The sequence below is a fragment of the Opisthocomus hoazin genome, chromosome 1 (assembly GCF_030867145.1).
Source record: "Opisthocomus hoazin isolate bOpiHoa1 chromosome 1, bOpiHoa1.hap1, whole genome shotgun sequence".
Lineage (NCBI taxonomy): Eukaryota > Metazoa > Chordata > Aves > Opisthocomiformes > Opisthocomidae > Opisthocomus > Opisthocomus hoazin.
In genome coordinates this window covers 155,221,005-155,243,971 of record NC_134414.1, presented here as the reverse complement: position 1 = coordinate 155,243,971, position 22,967 = coordinate 155,221,005, and the positions used below count along the sequence as shown (strand labels likewise).

General features: G+C 44.4%; 1 protein-coding gene across 2 annotated transcripts in view; it reads left to right on the top strand.

The window, feature by feature from the left end:
- FBLN1 (fibulin 1) overlaps positions 1 to 22,755 on the top strand; it is an 82,638-nt gene extending 59,883 nt beyond the window's left edge. For both annotated transcript variants that reach the window (XM_075442656.1, XM_075442672.1), the window contains exon 17: positions 21,579 to 22,755. In XM_075442656.1, the coding sequence (XP_075298771.1) occupies positions 21,579 to 21,718 (140 nt within the window). In that variant the 3' untranslated portion in view covers positions 21,719 to 22,755. The remainder of the gene's footprint in view (positions 1 to 21,578) is intronic.
- Positions 22,756 to 22,967: the final 212 nt, after the last annotated feature.

Below are 22,967 nucleotides of genomic sequence, written 5' to 3'. Positions count from 1 at the left end.
TATTTCCAGTATATACTGTAGCTTGGCTCTCACCCTGGGACCCAACATACCATGTCTATATGTCTAGTACATATACATACATGCATACAGATATGCATTTCCAGTGTATACCATAGCTTGGCTCTCACCCTGGGACCCAGCATACAACGTATATATGTCTAACATATATATATATGCATACAGATATGCATTTCCAGTGTATACCGTAGTTTGGCTCTCACCCTGGGACCCGACGTACCATGTCTATATGTCTAATATATAAATATATGCATACAGATATGCATTTCCAGTGTATACCATAGCTTGGCTCTCACCCTGGGACCCAACATACCACGTATATATGTCTAACATATATATATATGCATACAGATATGCATTTCCAGTGTATGCAGTAGCTTGGCTCTCACCCTGGGACCCGACGTACCATGTATATATGTCTAACATATATATATATATGCATACAGGTATGTATTTCCAGTGTATACTGTATCTTGGCTCTCACCCTGGGACCCGACATACCATGTATATATGTCTAATATATATATATATGCATACAGGTATGTGTTTCCAGTGTATACTGTAGCTTGGCTCTCACCCTGGGACCCGACATACCATGTATATATGTCTAGTATATATACATACATGCATACAGATATGTATTTCCAGTGTATACTGTAGCTTGGCTCTCACCCTGGGACCCAACATACCATGTATATATGTCTAATATATATATATATATGCATAGAGATATGTGTTTCCAGTGTATACTGTAGCTTGGCTCTCACCCTGGGACCCGACATACCATGTATATATGTCTAGTATATATACATACATGCATACAGATATGTATTTCCAGTGTATACCGTAGCTTGGCTCTCACCCTGGGACCCAACGTACCCAGGAGTAGCTGGCAAGTTACGTGAAGGTTGCAGGGCAGGAGCAGGTCCCAGCTGATGTGCTGCTCTGCCCAGTGTGAGCTGCTAGTGCAGTGGCAGGGGGATGTGCTGTGATTCTCATGCTTGGAGAATGAATATGCCAGGTATTAAAAAGTTGCATTTGATTGCTCTTTCTTAATGTGTATTTATGAAAATAACGCACCACTGCTCCCAGTGAACATCTGTGTTTCAGTATGTGAAGGTGCAGTTTCTGCTTAGGTTTATACATTTGCTTCTGGGCTTTCTAGCAGGACTTGTCTGGGTGAAAAGAAAAATCGCTGCTGCGCTTCTTCCATACTGATGGTTTGTGGAAAATTCGTGTTTAGCATGAGCTGGAGGTGGCACTGTTGCATTTCGGAAGCGTGGTAGTACAGCGTCAGCTGTACAGAGGTTTTATGAACTGTAGATAAAAATCATAAGTCATTAGGTTTATATTTCTTTCTTTATCAAACAGAAGTATACATGTGAATGCTGAGAAAGAGGGAGAGTCTGTTAAAGCAGGAAGATAAGATTACAGATTTCAGGTATTGGGTTGATTCTTTAGGGGAGTATAAATGTTATCAGATCCCACAGCAGTTACAGTAGTTTGCTTTTCGTGCTGTGTGCTTCTTTCTGTCTGAATTAAGAAAGAAGGACGTGTTGAGAAATTTGACTGCCCAAGATATTTGCCCGAGGGAAGCGTTTCCATTTTGAAGAACAGGACTGCATGTCAATGGTGTTTTACTTGGTGGACTGGACATCTGCCTCACAAGGTTAGGAGAGGGAGGATATTTTTATACGCCAGGTTGAGAGGATATGATACATGCCGAAGTACATTCCCAGCTCTGCAAAAGAATTGGGCAACTCTTTCTTCACCTCAGTTCCCCCATGTGCAACATGGAGCTGATAAAACATGCCTCCTACCGTCTTAATTAATTCTTGTATGTAAGAGTCTTAATTAATTCCTCTATATAAAAGTACTTTGAGATTAATGGATGGAAGCTGCAAAGTAAACTGCCTGCAGGAGAATTGGAAAAGGAAAAACAAAACAAAACCCCAGCTGATGTTACCTGGAGGGGCAGAGGTTCAGGACAGCATGTTGTATGTGTGAAATTAGGATTGCAAATGATTCTGCCAGCGGCGATTCTGCTGCTCTCATCATAATATCGTTTTTCTTGTTATTAATAATCAGAATGTTAGGTGTTCCCATTGAAGTGCTGGGAAGTTTTGAAGACAAATAAATAAGATGGGATCCTAGTTCACAGGAGTTATCAAAGTGAGTCCCTCTTGTAAAGAACGGAGAAGGGTTCGTATACAGGTGGAAAAAGACCAAGGGCATAGACAATATCAGAAAGATTTATTGGTTATTAGAAAGACTTATCGGTTATCCCATTAAATTATAGGAACATAAGAACTGTGGGGATGTAACATAGGGACGCTAGCAGAGCAAATGCCCAGCTAGCCCAGTAACCAGTGTCCAACATATGGGCCAGTAACAGACAGATATACAGGAATCTTTCTCCAAGTATAACGTTCCAGCTTCCTGCAATCTTCAGTTTATGCACTTCTGGGCGAGCACACCTGGACCATCATGCTTGACGAACCACTGATGGACGTACGCCTCGTGAATCTGTGTAGCCTATTATTTAACCTTTTTTTAAAGCCTATATTGCAGAGGAAAGAATACATTTACTCTGATAATAAATCACAGATGCACAGGTAAAAGGAATAATAAGCATGTTTCATTCTGTTATAATATTTCAGGAGAAATGACCAGAGTAACAAAGCTATTTTATCTGCTAATGGAAATCAGATCACCAAATATCTTTTCTCTACAAGACAAATTTTCTCTACAAGAGAAAAGATAGAAAACCTCTACAGGAGAGGGGTTTTTTTAAATAAAAGAGGTGGACTAGCTCAGAGAGATGAAATGCATAAGAGCATATAGAGCAAAGCAGGAAAATAGTTACTAGTGTTATTGAAAGAGCTGAGTGTGATAAACCTTGACTTCATGTCGGAGCAGCGGAACCCAGTGAAGAGATTCAAACAAAGGAAGGAGCACTGGGAAATGAAGAGGAGAAAGGGCAAATCAGTGAAGATGCTCTTGCAGGGGGTCCTCTGTTAATAAAACAGTTTTTTGCTAGGTTGTCACAAACAAGAAGAGAGATGACGCCTTAAGAAGGACCTGCATGTAAACTATGTTTGTGTGAATGGAAAGCAACAAGATGCTCTCAGAAGTGCAACACTAAAAAAAAAGTGAAAAAGTACATGTTTCTTTTGGTAAAGGTTTAGAGAGTGGGAGGAGCTGTTAGAGGTAGAGTTGGAGAAGGAAAGGGAGGGCTTCAACACTGACACAGAATTGTGGACTGAAGAGACTCAGGTCATCAGTTTTAGCCATTATCCCTTTAAGTTGACACGGAGACATCAAGGAGAAGATGTTAGTGGAGCTGAGAAATACGTAGGATTGGATGGAGAGTGGCTGATCAGGCTGTTTTGTGATTTGCTGATGGAGAGATAGCAGCTGAGGTCACAGGAGGAGATGGGAGTGCACAGGGTCAGGTTGTGAGGAAGGAAAAAGAAGAAACTAGAACCAGAGGAAAGAGCTGCCCCAGGGAATGTTAGAAAAGGAAAGAACACAGTCTCCCAAAGGAGATGTAGGAGGAGCGGGCACAAAGGTAGGAGAAAAAAGTGGCAAGGACAATATTGCAAAATCAAGGAGAGAAAATATATCAAATGGGAATCAATGGCCACCAGTATCAGACGTGGAGGAGCCAAAAGAAGTTAAGAACAGACTCCAAAACTGCTATGCTGACCTCCAGAAAGTATCTTCCCATGGCAGAGAAGGAGCAAAAGCCAGCCTGCTGCAGTGGCAGTGCATGGACTTCACGCAAGCTGAAGAAGAAGAATAGTGTAAAAAGTTGCCTCCAATATTTCTACCCTGTTGTATTAAAAAGAGCTGTGAAACCCCGTTCTTTCTTGGTTCAAGAAGCGCTGTAGACTCGCTGTTGGCTGATGTGGTTACAGGCCAAGGTGGCACCAAATCCAAAAGATACTGTTAGCAACTGCACATCGCTTATTAGCAAGGGCAGGAGAAAAACAGAAGTGCAGACCTATCCAGTTATTTTTTTAAAGCTTTTATAGACTTTTCACTGCATTCCTCCTTTAACCAGCTGTCAGCGAAAAATGAAGAATGCATTTTCAACCTGTACAAAAATGTCCTATCAATGCCTAAGGTATTATCAGATCCTATAAAACATTTTCCCCCTCAGCTATGCATTCATTTCCTTAGGTGACTGTAATACCCCCTTGTAGTCTGGTAAACTTCAGGAAGATTTTAAAAAGTCGTAATACAGCTAAAAGTAGTTTGGATAGGCTGAAATCTTCCGTAGTGCATTTTATACTAACCTAAGCATATATTCTTGCCTGTTCAGCAGAATGGTACTATTCTTATCAAAAACACCCAGAGCCAATGCAATTATAAAATTTCACTTGTACCTATAGAACTTCTCAGGGGTGTTTTGCTGGTGCTTGAATACACCGATATCAACGGTTGCTTATAATTTTACAGATAGGTGGTACTGCTCTCTGTTGGTATTTGCAAGGATTTCACTGCCGTCTCTGCCCTGACTTTCCAGCCTCTTTCACACGTGTGACAGTTCATGGTGTTACCTTTGAACCATTGCAGAAAGTGTCTCAAATACTTACTGGATTTACTAGTAGTCTGATTTCTGCTGTGGTGTCATGATCGTTCAGTATGTTCCAGAGGCTGGGGAGGGACTTTGGAAAAATGATCAGAAGGTAGACAAAAACAGATACCATCAGAAAGTGCACTCATGGGATCTCGTATTGGTTGGGGGCAGGAGAAGGAAACTGGAGGTTTATTTGACTTTTGGGGAAAACTGTCCTTAGCACAGGGGTAATATTTCTGTATCTCGTCAGTAGTTTGGCCATTCACTGTGTCTTTTCACAGTCTGACGTGCAAATGTTTGTCTGGTCTGACGTTAAATTCAGAGTCACTGGGTTGCAAAAGATTTGGTTCTGAACTTTGTCCCTGGTCCCACTCTGCAGTGCTGGGCAAGTGCCTTCCCATTCCTCCCTCCTTCTCCCTTATCCTCTGTTGCTCTGGGCTCTTTATCTTTGGGCCGGAGGCCGGCTGGCTCTTACCCTGCATTTGTTGCAGTATTTAGCATGATGAGATCCCCAGACTGATCCGGGCTTTCTGGCACAGCCACGATGCTGAAAGTCGCAGTTCACCTCCAGTTGCTGTTCCGTGGGGCAACGGAGGCGAGGTAGAGCCAGGGCGCCCAGGAGAGCTCCGCCGTTCACAGGGGCGAGGATTTCAGCACATACGTTGTGTCCCCTTGTGGATACCCTTCCTAGAAGGTAAGCAACAATAGCCACCTTTTGTCATGGCTGTAATGTCATTAGCATGAAGTGACAATGGTGGCTGGCAACACAAAACCGATGCTGCCCGGTCATTCACCGTGAGCACACAGAGCAGGGACATAATTCAGCAGGTTTTTCGACAGGGTCTTGCAGCCTTCCTTTAAAAAAAGACACAGTCCCTTTCAGTATCTTTTGTTCTAGGCTTGCCCCTTTCACAAGAGGAGCCCCTCAGCAAAGAATATTTTGTGAGGTTTTTCTCTATGCCAGGTTGCCCCGTCGAAATTAGCAGCTACACATTCGAGACGAGGGTGCCCAGAAGCCATTCAGGATTTACTGCCTGAACCTGCCCTTTCGGGATGCTGATGACTGCGCTGTTCAGGAGTCCAATCTCTCAACACCCTCCCTCCCCTCCAGAAAAAATTTTCAGGCTGGAGAGCTCTTCTGGAGGCAAACAAGCAACTCGAGCAGGAGGTGAATTTTCATTTCACATCTGAGAAATGCTGAAGGTGCTTTTCTGGTGAGAAGGAGTCTCGTGCTCTGGTGGAAGAGCCTATTAATGCCAAATTTCACTCCAGCATATTGCAAGTATCTGGTTAATCAGACACTCTTCCTTGATCAATGTTCAGCTCGCCTCTCGGGTAGGAAGGTGTAGTGTATTATAAAAACATTCACACAGACCACCTTCGGTTACAGTTTCCATAAAGCCAGCAGACAAATAAATCACACTGCAACTCTGACAAAGTTTTGTGAAGTGTAAAACCCACCAGCTTGGGAAAGAAGTGGACTGAGTCAGGGAACAGGGAAGGGGACCGCCGAGGGTCCTTGGGTCAGATGACGTAGCATGCAGTTTTTGGTATTCATTTTAAACAGAATCACAGAATCACAGAATAGTAGGGGTTGGAAGGGACCTCTGTGGGTCATCTAGTCCAACCCCCCTGCCCAAGCAGGGTCACCTACAGCAGGCTGCACAGGACCTTGTCCAGGCGGGTCTGGAATATCTCCAGAGAAGGAAACTCCACAACCTCCCTGGGCAGCCTGTTCCAGGGCTCCGTCACCCTCGGAGGGAAGAAGTTCTTCCTCATGTTCAGACGGAACTTCCTGTGCCTCAGTTTGTGCCCGTTGCCCCTTGTCCTGTCACTGGGCACCACTGAAAAGAGCTTGGCCCCATCCTCCTGACACCCACCCTTCAGATATTTGTAGGCATTTATAAGGTCCCCTCGCAGCCTTCTCTTCTTCAGGCTGAACAAGCCCTGTTCCCTCAACCTCTCCTCGTAGGGGAGATGCTCCAGTCCCCTCACCATCCTCGTAGCCCTCCGCTGGACTCTCTCCAGCAGCTCTTCATCTTTCTTGAACTGGGGAGCCCAGAACTGGACACAGTGGGCTGAGATACTACAAAAATGAACAAATAAAATCAGATTTGAAACCCAGTGCCCAGAGAAACAAACTATAGCAATTCCTCTGCAAGGTGTCTGTGTGGATTCAGCCTTCTGAGGTGCTTTGCAACAGTTTAGAGTAGCTGGAGACCTGCTTTTCTGAGGATCTCCAAGTGTGAAATATTTTTGTGACTCACTCAGCTGCTTCTGCTGCTGCTCCCGAGTCTGTGTGTTGATAGCAGGCATCTCATTCCTGCAGTAGTGCCCGCAGACCCTATGAAAATGGAGACGGACGATAAGAAACTCAAGGCATATCGTAAATCTTTCCCAGTATGATGCACAGATGTATGGCTCACTAAAAAAAAAAAAACCAACACCCTAACTTTTATTTTTAAAGGGGTCAAATGTGGTGAAGTGACCCCTTATTTCAGCCTTATTTTGAGAATTTGGTTAGGGATTAACGCACATGAAGATTCAGAAAGCTTCCCTCATCAGAAGTTCTGCTAACAATACCAGCAGAACTGTTGCCTCTAGGTGATGACTGAGCGACTATGTAAGGGCTTTCACGTCAAAGCCTCGGGATTAGCTACTTTTTCTTCCATGGTAAACTGAATCACAGAGCCATGTCGTGCTGTGTGCCATGATGTGGTTCTTTGCCAAGAAATGCTTAGGGTTACAATAATTCATTGCCCAGGTGTCGTGGATATGCTACTCTATCAAAGCTTGGCTGAAACTGAATAATGTGGTCGTGGGACAGGTAGGGTAACATAAGCCACTCTTATTAAATTGCGTGTATGTGATGATGTACCGTGATGAACACTAAGCCCACTGTAAATAAAATAGTGGGAATAAAGTATCAGGAAGCTGCTACATGTGATTTTGCACACTTTGGCCAGTCAGCCTTGAAGTTTTTCCACCTTTTTTTGTAATATGTAAGGTTCTTATACTACGTAAAGCATGTCACGTTCTCAAAGGTGGAACAGGAAGGATTAAAAAATCTATGGTGGAAACTATTTTTTAATGAGGCTACTTCAAGTATCGTTATTGCATTTTAGGTATGAGTGATTTTGCAGCATTGTCAACATTAAAACCCATTGCGAGGTTTGGCTGGAAGGCAAACCCAAGATCTGAAAGCACTTCAAGTTGCCAAACCAAGATAAGAGCACATCTCTCTGAAGTTATTTGGTATCCTTAATAAAGATCATAGTATTTGTAAACTAGCCAAACCTCAGTAAAATCAAAGGTTGTTTTTAATTCTTTCATAATACCAAGGCTCCATATGATCCAACATGACAGATAATAGCTTTGAAAATATTTACCATTTGTTTCTGGCCAAAAATGTATTAATACCATGAGGCCTCTTTATTGCCTCTTTATTTGATGCATTTCAGCAATCAAAGCTTTCTAGAGAAGCCCAAGTGTTAATGAAATTAAACCTCATTGAGTGGTTGAAGGATAGCATTTATAATAAATTGAATCCCAAATGTCTGATCTGTTGAATAAGGCAGAAGGATCCTTTTTCAGGCTGAAATGTAAGTCCTCTACTGTAATTTCCTTGAAGAGGTGAAACGAAAGGCAAAAAGAGAAGCAGATTCAATTTTAGCTAAACTTAAACTAAGACTTGTACCCTAGGTGGAAACTTGAAAGGGTGTGAGTACCTGGAGAGTTTTAGACACAATTGTCTGGACAGTCTTTACAGGAGAGCTTTGTCTTCACGTGGCTTAGAAATGATTACTGTGGTCAGTAGATGCTCTGAGCACGGGAGAGATCTGAGCAGAAGGTGTTGCTTACGATCGCAGGCGCAGGCCCACCTTGTTGCATTACTCTCTTTTTCTGATGGGTGTCTCGCCCTACCCCTGATCTTCTTCTAGACCTCTCGGAGGAGGACACAGTACAGCTCTGAGCTGTGCTGCTGGGCAGCGGTTATTGAGTCGCTCTAGAGACACAGGCGTTGTTGCCTGCTCCGAGACAACGTGCCGCTGCGGTCAGCACTGCGCCAACCCGCCCAAGTCGTTAGGAGCCCTGTTTATGAAGTTTAAAATTAGGCCATTTTCTTAGGAATTTGAATACAGGTCTGGGAGGTCCACGTTTGAGAGGTACGTGTTTTTTGAAAATCCTGTCCCCAGATACTTCAGCAAAGCTATGTGCAGCCAGCCACATTCCTGAGAAGCAGTTCTCCACCAGCATGGAAACCTTGTTAACACCCAACTCTAACTTGATTCTCCAGATCTATTATTTCATGAAGTGTTCACCATCAAACTTGAAGGAAGGTCTAATTCACAATGTTATGAGGTCAATATACTTCAAAGCAAGAGGAAATCTATTTCGGTACTTGTATTTTGATTAATGAGTTTTCTGAATCCTTTAACCGTATTTATGTTTGTCAGGTGTGGCAGCTCAAGGATTAATGATATCTTCAGAGCTATTTTTCTGTATATGATTTGATGCCTGCAGTGATGATTACCAAGAAATATTTCATTTTGCAAAGAGCAGCCACTTATTAATAAAACAGATTATATCAGAATATAGAGAAACACATGGCAGGAGCCTACATTGTTATTGTCACGAATAATTGAGAGAAATATAGATAGCTTTCACAAAAAAAAAAAAAAAGAAAAGGATTATTTAGCTTTTGAGAGATGGAGGAATCTAAGGTGTACATTAACTTTCTGAAGTCAGCAGACATCTGGTGGTCTGGGAAATGCCTGCAGTTTGACAGCTAGATTGTGCCTTTAGGCACAGTCATGAACTGGAGAGGACTGGAGGAACATAATGTCTGTAAGACTGCCTGTGGAGGCACAGCCCACTGCTGTGAAGGGCAACAAGAAGGGCTTCCAGAAGTACATCAACAGCAAAAGGAAGACTAGGAAAAATGTGGGCTTGCTTCTGAATGGCGCAGGAGACCTCGTGACAAAAGACATGGAGAAAGCTGAAGTATTCAATGCCGCCTTTGCCATATTCTTTACCGATAAGGCTGGCCTTCAGGAGTCCTGGGGCCCTCGGAGCAATAGGACGGTCTGGAGCAAGAAATACTCACCCTCAGTGGAAGAAGATCAGGTCAGGGAACATTTAAACACACTGGACATACCCAAGTCCGTGGGAGCTGATGGGGTGCCCTCACAAGTGCTGAGGGAACTGGCCGCTGTCGTTGTGAGGCCACTTTCAATTACCTTTGAAAGATTGTGGTGGTCAGGAGTTCCCGTGGACTGGAAGAAGGCGAATGTCACTGCAATCTTCAAGCAGGCCAAGAAGGAGGATCTAGGGAACTGCAGGCTGAGCAGCCTCACCTCAGTCCCTGGGAAGGTGATGGAGCAAATCCACCTGGAAACCATTTCCAAAGATACTAAGGACAAGAAGGTGACTGGGAGTAGTCAGCAAGGATTTATGCAGGGGAAATCATGCCTGGCAGCCTTCTACAAAGAGATGACTGGATTAGTGGACAATGGAAGAAGAGTGGGTGTTGCTTAGATTGATTTTAGTGAGGCTTTCAACAGTGTCTCCCTTAATATCCTCATAGGCAACCGAAGGAAATGTAGACTACGTAAGTGGACAGTGAGGTAGATTGAAAAATGGCTGGACTGCCAAGCTCAAAGGGTTGTGATCAGCAGCGCAGATGGAAGCCAGTCACCAGTGGTGTATCTGAAGGATCAATACTGGGGCCAATTTCTTCATTTATGCCCTGAATGATGGGAGAGAGTGCACCCTAACAGGTTTGAAGAGGAAACAAAACCGTGACGAGTAGCTGACACACCAGAAGGTTGTGCTGCCATTCAGAGGGACCTTGACAGTCTGGAGTAATGGGCTGACAGGAACCTCATGAGGTTCGTCAAAGGGAAATGCAAAGTCCTGCTCCAGGGCAGAAATAACCCGACATACCAGTACACACTGGGGGCTTACTAGCTGGAAAGCAGCTCTGCAGAGAAAGACCTGGGGGTGCTGGTGGCCACCGAATTGATCATAAGCTAATGATATGCCCTTGTGCCAAAAGCAGCTAATGGGCTGCATTAGGAAGAGCGTTGCCAGCAGGCTGAAGGAGGTCATCCTTCCCCTCTACTCAGCAATGGTGAGGTCACCACTGGAGTGCTGTGTCCAGTTCTGGGCTTCCTGGTACAAGAAAGACATGGACATAGTGAAGAAAGTGCAGAAAAGGGTGATGAAGATGATTAAGGCACTGGAGCATCTGTCATATGAGGAGAGGCTGAGAGAGCTGGGACCGTTCAGCCTGGAGGAGGCTCAGGGGGAATCTGATCAATGCAATGAGGAGGAGTAAAGAAGGCAGAGACAGACTCTTCTCCGTGGTGTGGAAAGGACAAGGGTCAGTGAGCACAAGTTTAAATACAGGACACTCCATTTAAACATACGAAAGAACTTCTTTCCGTTAGTGTAAAGGTGGTTGAACGCTGGAACAGGTTGTCTAGAGCTGTGGAGTCTCCATGCTTGGAGACATTCAAAACCAGACCGAACATGGACACTCCATTTAAACATACGAAAGAACTTCGTTCCATTAGTGTAAAGGTCGTTGAACACTGGAACAGGTTGCCTGGAGCTGTGGAGTCTCCATGCTTGGAGACATTCAAAACCAGACCGGACATGGCCCAGAGCAGCATCCTCCAGGCGACTCTGCTTTGAGCCAGGGGTTGTGTAGATGGCATTCAGAGGTGCTTGCTGCCTCCACCATTCTGTGATTCTGATTCTGGATTGCAGTGATGTTGAAAACATGGTAGGATGGGATTGCTATGAAAGGAAAAACGTTGCAGCTTTCACTCTCCCAACTGCAGGAAGACTTTCCCTGTGGTGCAGTGTTTGAAGCATTAGATTTTCAAAGCTAGGATACATTAAGCAATTACCCAGCGGTTCATTCATTTCTCCCCTGGCATGGTATAGGGCAGTAAGTACTCTAGTAACTATGTTGGCAGAGCAATTTAAGCACCAAAAAATCATTACTTTGGCATAACCTTTTGGAATAAAGAGCAGCCTTTAGGAAAGGAATTTAATTAAACTTTAATATATGCAGAGCCCCAAAGCTTTTTACAGGAAAAAAAAAAAATGAATAGCCTAAAACCTGTGTTTTCTGTTTGTGACCAGGATGTGAATTATTTTTCAACCTTATTGATGAACTTTGTGTACTTGTAATGAATACTGAAAAACTTTTTTCTTACAAATCTTAACATGACTTCTTTGAGTTGAGGTCTACAGAGCCAAAAACCAATTTGGCTGTATAGTTTTGGCTTCACACTGTAGATGTGTATTTACACGTTGTAGACTGAGATCGTCTGGTATTCAAGCCTAAGCTGCAACTCGTTGTCTATGGTTTGATCCAAGGAAGCATTTATTCGTGGCTGGATTTTTTTTCTCTTGCTCATTTCTGGAATGATCCTATCAACTTTGCCTTTTAAAATAGCCACTGCAACAACCGTTTCCCTAGTCCTCAACATCCTAATTGCCTGAACACCTCTTTTGAAACTATGACTAGGCTCTTCAGTAACACTGATGCATCTGACATGTTTACTCTTAATTTTGAAAATCTTGGCCAGCAGTATAAAGCAAGAGACCTTGAGGATAAAAGCAAAATTAAAATTATAGTCCAGGATCTTGCATTAACATGAGGAGATCAAGTCTTCTTGTATTGCTTAAGGGAAACTCATAAACATGCTTTTCCCCTACAAAGAGTTGCTCACCGCACATTGCCGCTAGCACGCCAGTGTTTTGGGCTACTTTTCTTGAGTAGCCATGCAATGGTTTTCGGTTCCAGGAGACTGAGAGGATAACCTCTCAGCTTCGTTACTGCGATGTCTGCGTGGGATTAAAGAAGTTCACTAACATTAGTGGAGAGCCTATGTCCATTTTTTGTATGTAATCATACATACCTGTGGCCTGACACAGACTAACAGACCATTTAAAGGCTATTTTTGTGATTCCTAAAGATCTATTACTTAAAAAAGGTGTTGTGTTGTGGCAGATAGGACTCTTCTTCTCTACAAGGCTGCAAAAAGGACCAGAGTGGTTTCTGTGGGGAAACAGAGATCCAGGAACAGCCAAATGTAGGACTTCAGAACGTAGGCTGAGGTTATTTGGAAGTTAATATAAAGCCCGATAAATTACCTGAGTTTCAGTTCAGTTTAGGCTCCAGCTCCACAGCTCTCACCACGTTCTCTGGTACTTGAATTTTTCCAAATTAATCATTTCATGTTCCAAGTATCCATTTAAAGCACAAGGGGAATAGCTAGAGGAAAAACGGTGAGGTGTTTTTTGTGTCATTGAAATCTCTCTCTCGTAGGTGTCACTAGCAGCTCATCCCGAAAGTTCTACGTCTCTCACCACGTAATAGCGTGTTCTCTTCAAAAGCCTTCCTCTGGATTTTTCCAAACGGGGCACATTTTGTGATGGACTATAGCTTTCGCTTACAATCAGACCTGTAGCCCGAGGATTACAAAATTTAGGGGAAAAAATGATTTGCTTGGGCTCTAATGCATCTCACATGGGATTTTATTTGTCTTATGAGGAATAGAAACAAGTGTATTGCTACCAAACTGTCAGCTAGGCATTTTTCAGCCCTAGTATGTATTCCTGCCTCTCGCCTGTTAAGCCTCATACCCTGCTCAGCTTTTCAACCCTGCTTTCCTGCCTGCCTTGCTGGCATGCACTTGATCAGAAATGGCCCGGGGACCTTGGAGCTAGGCAGCCAGTGAAACGGGCTGTGTATCGGAGGCAAAGGAACATCATCGCTCGTCAGAGTTACCAAGAAGGTCCTAGGAGACTCCTTCGCTTTCCTCAGCCCTTAGACCCTCTGCTGCCCATGGCTGCATTTTACAACGGAGCTGATATTAACAGTCTTATGGAGCCGTATTGCACACAATAATTCATCTCATATTCCATATACCAAGTTGCTGCTAATAGTAGCTAATGCCAAACATTCCTTTTTTAATATATGGTCAGTAGTTCCACTTGCAGTTGAGTGAGTGAAGGCTAGTTCTTAGTTGTCCTATTAGATTCTGATTTGTGAAAGTTGATTTTAATAATGCATGGCCAGGATGCAAACACACACACAAAAATTCAGTAGCAGTGTGTGCTTATTTTGAAAGGAAAGCGAACAATGAGCTGTGCTCAGACTTGTTTGTCTGCCTTTGGTATTTCAAATACATATCCCCTTCTTCTTCTTTTAAACAGTTTTTACGGAGTGTTTTATTTAAAATAGATAGTAAAATGAATAAAAAGATGGTTTTTGTTCTATTTAGGACTGGATTAATATGTTAACTATAGTTTAAAGATTTTGAAAAGTGGATTGTTCTTCTTTTTACCACTTCATGCTCTCTCAGTAACTCCTCACTATCCCTCCCAAGTTTCGTAAGTTTGTGCTGAGTTTTTAGCTGACCACAGGTCATACAATTAAACAATGTAAAAAAAAAAAAGTAGCAAATTTTCCTAAATGAATTGTTGATTCCTAGAAAAACTGGCTAAAATAGTACCTGCCTATAATGTCAAGTGTGAAGTCTTACACTACAGAAAAAGGGGCAATGCTGTGGCGTTCAACTAATAGTAAAAATCCCTGTCTCTCTGTTAACTTGCCAAAAGAATCCCAGAAAAGAGACTGTGTGCTTGCTGTGAGCACCAAGGAGGGGTTGGGGGGAACAAAAAACATGTAGTTTTGTTACTGTCCTTTGGCGTGTGATGACCAGAACAAAACAATAAAGCTGTGACCCCGTGTACGGGGCAAAAGCTGGGAAGGTGGGAAGAGGAAAAGAGCTCTTGTGCTTGTTAATTAACACAAAGCTCGAAATGTGATTGGGGGAATTGATCACATTTTTGATAACTGCGTTCATTGTATTTTCCTGAGCGTAGCTCGCAGGTTATTTGGAAGAACGACTTTTGATTTGGCAGTAGTTTGGACTGTTTACATATACACAAATACATATGTCGGTGTATGCATATGCAAGTGAGCCCAGAGGTTTGCTTCAGCACATCCCCTCCTCAGCAGTCGTCCGATTCAGCTCCCCGGTGAGCAGCGGTCCCTGTTGCCTCTCCCTTCAGCCTCCCATTCCTGGCCTGCTCCGCTAACGCTGCTCAGCTGGATTTTGTGGGGTCCCTTAAAAGTTGAGGTTCTATGAGGCTCTCTTTTTGAGGAATGGGTGCTCATGTCTGTACTCTGTTCTTATGACGATACAGATTCAAATCTTTGACTAGACTCAAGAATCAATCCCGGTAAAAAAATCCTGCGACCTTCACCTCTGGAACAGAAAACAGAACATAATGCATCCTCTCTACCAACCCAAAACAGCCTTTTCTAGTGGTAGTGTGAAAATAAGCTGCTTCGGCACAAACTGAAGCAGAGGAAGCTTCAGCTGAACCCGAGGAAGAACTTCTTCCCTCTGAGGGTGACGGAGCCCTGGCCCAGGCTGCCCAGGGAGGCTGTGGAGTCTCCTTCTCTGGAGATATTCCAGACCCGCCTGGACGAGGTCCTCTGCAGCCTGCTGTAGGTGACCCTGCTTGGGCAGGGGGTTGGGCTGGGTGACCCACAGAGGTCCCTTCTAACCCCAAATGTTCTGTGATTCTGTGATTCTGTGATTCGGTTCTGCTTTGCTTTCTGGCAAACCTTGGAGATCCCTGTTAGAGGAACTTTCCCTAGAGAAAACGCAAATGCAGTGTTCAGCAAGAGGTGTAAGGAACACAATGACCTAGATTCATTTTACTTGTAATTGCTGCAGATTTTGTGGTTAACAGCGGAAAAAAAGGAAGAGAAGGTTTTGTAAAAAAAGTACTTTAAAGAGTTTTGCAAGTGCTACTTCGGCATACCGGGCGGTGAGCTTAGCACAGAAGTCAGAATCAGGAGTCCGGATTTCTGGAGAGAACATTTGAACACCTGATAACACAGGGACTTGTCCTCCAGAATGGGTTAACGTGGTAACAAAACAGCAGTGTTTCTCCTAAGTTTAAAATGGAGCTTCTTAGCAAATCAGCTGCCTAATGCAAAAATGCAAGCAGAAACCAGACACAGAGGTGAATTGCCTGAGGGTCTCACATATTTCAAAGCGGAGAAATGTAATGATATCTTAAAGAGGTACAGACAGGCCAAAGAATACCTGTGGCATCTGATTACAATAATAGAAATTCTGCTGAAAGGCTTAGGAAGATTAACAATATTAACCTTGCTGTCTTATTTATCCCATCTTCTTTGATAAGCAAAGCCTCAGTAATCCAGTGACAGTGGCTCTAAGGCTGTTGGTTGTTGTCATTATTCTCACTTGAAAATAAGTATTATATATTATTTAGGTTAATGTCTTCACTATACATGGCAACATGCTTTTACCTTAGACAAAATCAAGAAGAAACAGGGCGAGAGAGCAGCTCAGTGGATTAATTACAGTGCTTTAAAAGTTCTGGGCATCCTGTTTGCAATGAGGGCGAAGTGTGCGAGGAAAAGAAGTCTCCGCGTTGTTTTCTCAAAGGAGGTCAGCAAACCATGAAGATACCCGAGCAGATTTGGGACGTGTAATAACATCTCTGCTCAGTTAACAAGAAAGCAAAACCAAACAGAGGTGAGCTGATGGGAAGCAGTCTGCCTGGCCTGTGACACACAGGGTTTTCTGTAGGTCGAGTCTGTTTGGGTCACAGAATCACAGAATCACAGAATCGTAGGGGTTGGAAGGGACCTCTGTGGGTCATCAAGTCCAACCCTCCTGCCGAAGCAGGGTCACCTACAGCAGGCTGCACAGGACCTTGTCCAGGCGGGGCTGGAATATCTCCAGAGAAGGAGACTCCACAGCCTCCCTGGGCAGCCTGGGCCAGGGCTCCGTCACCCTCAGAGGGAAGAAGTTCTTCCTCATGTTCAGACGGAACTTCCTGTGCCTCAGTTTGTGCCCATTGCCCCTTGTCCTGTCACTGGGCACCACTGAAAAGAGCTTGGCCCCATCCTCCTGACCCCCACCCTGCAGATATTTAGAAGCATTTATAAGGTCCCCTCTCAGCCTTCTTTTCTCCAGGCTGAACAAGCCCAGTTCCCTCAACCTCTCCTCGTAGGGGAGATGTTCCAGTCCCCTCATCATCCTCGTAGCCCTCCGCTGGACTCTCTCCAGTAGCTCTTCCTCTTTCTTGAACTGGGGAGCCCAGAACTGGACACAGTGCTCCAGATGAGGCCTCACTAGGGCAGTGCAGAGGGGAATGAATGAATCGCAGAATGGTGGGGGTTGGCAGGGACCTCTGTGGGTCACCCAGCCCAACCACCGGCCGAAGCAGGGTCACCTAAAGCAGGTTGCACAGGACCTGGGTCTTGAATATCTCCAGAAAAGGAGACTCCACAGCCTCCCTGGGCAGCCTGGGCCAGGGCTCCGTCACCCTCAGAGGGAAGAAGTTCTTCCTCGGGTTCAGCTGGAACTTCCTCTGCTTCAGTTTGTGCCCGTTGCCCCTTGTCCTGTTGCTGGGTCACAGATTATGACCCGAAGAGTATAAAGACCAACAGCAGCACATCAGACCGGAGGGTGAGAGCGCTTGCTTGCACTGATGTGCTCGTAGGCAGGACAACAGAGATGCTCGAGGTTGCCTGGCGCTTGGGATTCGGCAGTGGTGCGAATCTCCTTGTTCATTTATTGTCAGTAATTCACTCCATTTTAACATAGACAAATATTCTCCTGGCTGTTTTTGTGCAAAATGCAAACCTAGCTCACATCGAATTTTGTTGGAAAAGGATTTGGGTGAACTCGCTTAAATAAACTCGCCCCGTTTACCAACTGCAGAGCCTGCAGCTTTGGTCCCAGAGAGGACCAGCTGATGGTGGTATTTGAGAGCGCTCTGTTTTCAGGTCATTCCATGAGCAACACCACGGTTGTCCTGGCATCCTACAGAGAGTGACTCACAGGACAGCGCCTACTGCTACAGTGATCCAGGACCTGGTCCCAATCTGCAGTTACCCCCCTGTCAAATCTAAGTGGCTCCATCCAGCTAGTTTGGGTTTAGACCAGAAGAAAAGATATCAAAAAGCAGCTGCTTAATTTCTACATTTCCTGACTTTTCAGTACATTTAAAAATTGTAATTTTCCCATTACTATGAAGTATGTTTTTATACTTAATATTCAGCTATAAATGCTGAAGGATGCCAGACCACAAATCTGGACCCGGCATTAGCCTGCCAAACAGCGCAGTGGAACAACATGTTTGTGCAAATGCTGCCGTAAATGATAAACCCACGTCGCTCAGAAACATCCAGAATTCTTACATATGGCATCTTCAGACGTGTCCTGTGCTAAATGCTCTGGAGATATTGACTGACTCGTGGAGCCATGTGTGTGAATTACATGTACCAGGTCCGAGTCTCTGAGCAGCTTTGCTGTTGCATGGTTTCCGCCCACATTCATCTTTCAGTTTGGTGGAGAAGAATATTCAGGTTTTCCATTTTAGCACTTCTGCCCCCAAGAATGGAAAGCTCTTGATGAGTAAATCTGCCCAGAGCTGAAAACCTGTCCTGTTCTTTTGTCCAGTAGAGAAGGAAGGTTTAGGTAGCATCACGAGGCAGTGACACGTGACAGCAGGCAGCCTTGTAACCACATTTCTGAGACAAGTTCTGGGACAACTGCGACAGGGTCACTGGGGACTGGAGAAGTGTGCAGCCAGGCTTCAGGCTCTGAGCAGCTTTGCTATCGCGTGGTTCCCACCCACATTTGTCGTTCGGTGGAGAAAAATACTCAGGTTTCCCGTTTTAGCACTTCTGCCCCCAAGAATGGAAAGCTAAAGTAAATCTGCCCAGAGCTGAAAACCTGTCATGTTCTTTTGACCAGTAGAGAACAAAGGTTTGGGTTTTTTAAAGGTTTTTTCGTAATCTTTTTGTTTCTTCTGCCCATCTGGAATGACTGCATCCTTCCACACATGCTGTAGTGCAAACCCACCCCGCTGCATCACCCTGTTTATTTAATAGGAGAGGAAGGGAAACAGCTCTTTTGCACTGGTGGTCATTTCAGGATCATTTCAGAATATCTGGAGATACTCAAGACCCACCTGGGCAAGGTCCTGTGCAGCCTGCTCTGGGTGACCCTGCTTCGGCAGGGGGTTGAGCTGGGTGACCCACAGAGGGCCCTGCCAACCCCCACCATTCTGTGATTCTGTGATCATCTAGGACGTTGGCACAACAAACTGGATAAATAAATATAGTGAGAGTATTGTGTTTCTTTGTACATTCCTTCAATTTCTTGCTTCAATATAGGTGTCTTAACATGTGCAGCACTCGCTGCTCAGACCATGATTAGGTTTGATTTTAAAACGGCAGGAAGACCGTGGAAAACTACTGCCACGTGGATCACAGCGTGTTTGCCCGTTCCACCTTCAAATAAATGTTCTGGTTTTTTCTGCCTGTTAGCAGAATGCATCCAAACAAGAATGAGAAAGTTCCTAACTGCTTTGGACAAGGGGCAACGGGCACAAACTGCAGCAGAGGAAGCTCCAGCTGAACATGAGGAAGAACTTCTTCCCTCTGAGGGTGACGGAGCCCTGGCCCAGGCTGCCCAGGGAGGTTGTGGAGTCTCCTTCTCTGGAGATATTCCAGACCTGCCTGGACAAGGTCCTGTGCAGCCTGCTCTGGGTGACCCTGCTTGGGCAGGGGGTTGGGCTGGGTGACCCACAGAGGTCCCTTCCAACCCCTACTATTCTGTGATTCTGTGATTCTCTGAGTGCTACGTCAATAATGTATGGATAGGTGCCATACTCTGGCACAAACCATCTTGAGTAGAGTTGCGTCTCGTCAGAAAAAAGCACAATTTGCAATCCCACTCTAGTAGAGCAGAGCAAGAAAATGCAGAACACTATCAAAAGATCGCTAAATGGAAAGAGCAGCCTTTGCCATCTGAGGCTTGGTGATGGCTGCACGAGCTGCTAACAGGCTGTGTTAGACAGCTTGCCAGCTCTGAGTGATTCCAGCGCCGTGTGTTTCAGTTAAAGCAGTGCCTGCAATCATGTGATGTGTTGCTAGCAAAATGCTTTAAGTGCTACCCTAAAGGGAGGGCAATTTTAGCAAGGCTTTTCTTTTTCAATATATCATCTGCCAAGCCCAGTCATTTTTATAAGGTGCAGGAGTGTAGCCAAGAAAACTAAAAAAAAAAAAAAAAGTATATATATAATGTATGTAAGTACATATAAATTGTAGGGGGAAGGATGCTTAAAAAGTATATTCATCAAATATGGCAAGCGAAATGGATGTGGTGAAAAGTTTGCCATTTCACTGCACGCTGATGTTGGTTAGTATTTAAACAGGAGAGAACTGTAACGTCATCACTGCTTTAGAAAAAGGTGCTGACAGCCCGCATAAGCACACGTCTATCTCTCCCACCAGATCTCAAGCCGGTGTGTTCGTAGGGGGCTGCTGCAGGAGCTGGGCTGGGGCTCTGGGAAGGTGCTGGTGTGCTGCCTGCTTGTGAAACCCAACCCCCAGCATGCAGCAGGAGCACATCTTGAATAATCCTTTGTTAAAGTGTGTATTTCCTTCTGAATCAAATGTCCTGTCAGATAAGTCAGCTGTCAGAAGGAGGTGTCTGAGGAGGGGGGTCTCCACCAGACTCCCTGTACCTGCTGGTGCACCTCGGGTGTACGTGATTTTGATCTTTTGGACGCATCCTTTCAGATGAGAGCTGTTCAGGAGCTCCCTGCTCTGTAACACTGCACCTAGAAAAAGCCCATGAAGTGAGAACATCATTGTTATCTGATCCTGAGCCTTTGGAGTCCACGGCAAAGCTCCTGTTGACTTTCTTTTGTGTAGGTCTGAAGCTGTAAGCCTATTCTGTTTAACCACATCGTGTCAAGGCACGGGTAAGACCTCATGGCCCAGATGGGCTTCCCCAGGGTCCTTTCCCACACCCTGCCCAGAGGCCAGGAGCTTCATTTTAGCTTCAGTCCCTATCTGAGCAGTGCTGGAAGAGGGCTGGTCTCCAGCTCCATCACAGCCTCCTCTTGTTCTGGACCCTGACCCACACGTTGCCTCCACAGTTTGACTTTGGCCCAGTGTCATCATCACGAACTTGCCCGGTGATCTAGGCACTTGGTTGAACCTGGCTGTCCCCCTGGCTTGCCCTGCTGCCTGGCTGGAGTGGTGGGCCAAGCCCTGTCTGGAGAAGCCCTGCCCCGCCACCCCCCTGAGGACCCCACCACGCTCACCCCCCAGCAGTCCTCGTCCTGCTGGGGCTCCTCCATGTGGAACAAACCAAAGGACTAGAGCCCTAAAAGACAAAGCTCACTTCTCCCGTGCCAATTCCTCATTGTCAAGCCCTGATGTTGGTGAGGGGACAGCCACCATCCATGGGAAGAACGACACAGGAACAGAAGCTGTGATAGTCCCCCCTTCCTCACTCATCTCCCCTGCTTTTGTTCCCATTGCTTCCAGTAGAATTGTCCATCCATGATCTGGCATACCAACAATTTACAGATGAGTGTCGTCTGATGTTCAGAGGGATAATGTTGATTTTACTGCTGCATTACAAATAATTTCTACTGTTCCAAATGAAAAGCAGTTTTCAGCACAGCACCAGAAATTGCATGGCATTCCCAGGTGCGCGTGCTCATGTCCTCCTCGGGGCAGCGTGTGCGCTGGCTTACCCTAGAAAGTCTCCTCACATCCTACTTAAAAAGCAGTGTCGTGGACTGCTTACAGGATTTGTATTTCTGAATAAAAGGTAAAAAATATATTACTAATTTCGAAATATATAGGTTTTCTGCCATGAGCAGTACTTTAGTGCTCTTTCTAGATCTTCTTCAAGATATTTTGATTCAAAAGTTGTATTTTACTCTTATTTTGCAAGCTTCCTTGCAAGTTGTTCATGGATCCAACAGATAAAATAACTTTCCGTCAGCTGTACTGAGAACAAGGGGGAGTGTAGCTTACCCAAACCCATCTGATCGTCTCATTAATCGCAGCAACCTGTTTCTGTCCCAACAGGTGTCGTTCGCCAGGTGAGGCCCATTGTCGGGCCTTTCCATGCCATCCTGAAACTGGAGATGAACTACGTCATGGGTGGCGTGGTGTCTCATCGCAACATCGTCAACGTTCACATCTTTGTCTCCGAGTACTGGTTCTGAGAGAGCACGGAAAATCCCAGACAAGCAAGCCGCTCCAACCTGAGTAATTACCACAAAGTATTATGTCATATACTTGTTTGTAAAATCCAATAGTGTTTTGTTTTGTTTTTAAATATTTGGTTTATAGTTTAAGACAAATAACAAGCTATTATGTTGATTAGACATAGGGTGGGGCAAATTCAGTGAGCCTGATGTAGTTGTGCGTATAAATAAGTAGTGTGTAAAATTGCTCAGCTGCCTGGTAAAACTGAAAACTTTTCTAAATGTTTAGGCAGATCTTAACTATTGCTCCTTGGCCGGATAACCAAGCGACTGAGGATGTTGAATAAAATAGGGTTCATTGGGATGAATATATGGTATCTTTGGACAGAAGAAATTTGGGAAGGATTGGAAATTTCACCTCAATATTAACTACCTTGAAGGAGTCAGATTGACAGAAAGTGCCAAATACCCGGTTTTGGGCCCCAGTAGGGTAACTCTGAGCAGGCACCCAGAATTGCTAAGCATTTGTGAAAAGTTTAGCCTAGAAATGTAAAAAGCGCCTTTCAGCTACAGCTCCAGGAGGAAGTGCAAAAGGCATTAGAAGTAGTAAGAAACTAACAAGCTATTGCACATATTAAAAAATACTCCTTTTTGTACCTATTATTTGATTGTAAGATTATGGTTGATTCTAATTAAACAAATACCTCTCACTGAAATTAACCTGTTACAAGGATAAGCCATATTGCTTAATTCCAGTCTCATCTGTACTCAGCAATGAAGGGGAAACTCAGACCTATATATCCTGTCTGTTATAGAGTGAAGTTCCATACATTTTTTAAATTGGTAATAAAGTTAGCATGTTAAACTGTACACTTCCTATGCACCAAACCAAGGCTTATGTAATAATATAATGAAAGTCTCACTAATAAATGAATGTTTAATGTATTTTCTGGGCATCAAAGTAATGTATCGTTTTTATGGCGGAACGGAAAATAAATAGCTCCATGTTTCAGTTCGTTATGTTTGTTAAGATATGAGGAAATAAATTCAGATGGGAAATACTCAAAAGTATGCTGTGGTTTCTCTCCTGTAAGCCAATGAATTATATGTATATGTACATATTCCCCACTCAAAACAGTCTGCTGTTTCATCGGTCATTATTGGTGCTAGGCATTTCTCTCTTCCTTTTACACAACAGCCCCTGAAGTTTAAGGGAATCTTTCCATTGACCTGGAATAATCTTTAAGACTAATACAGATCATCCTCT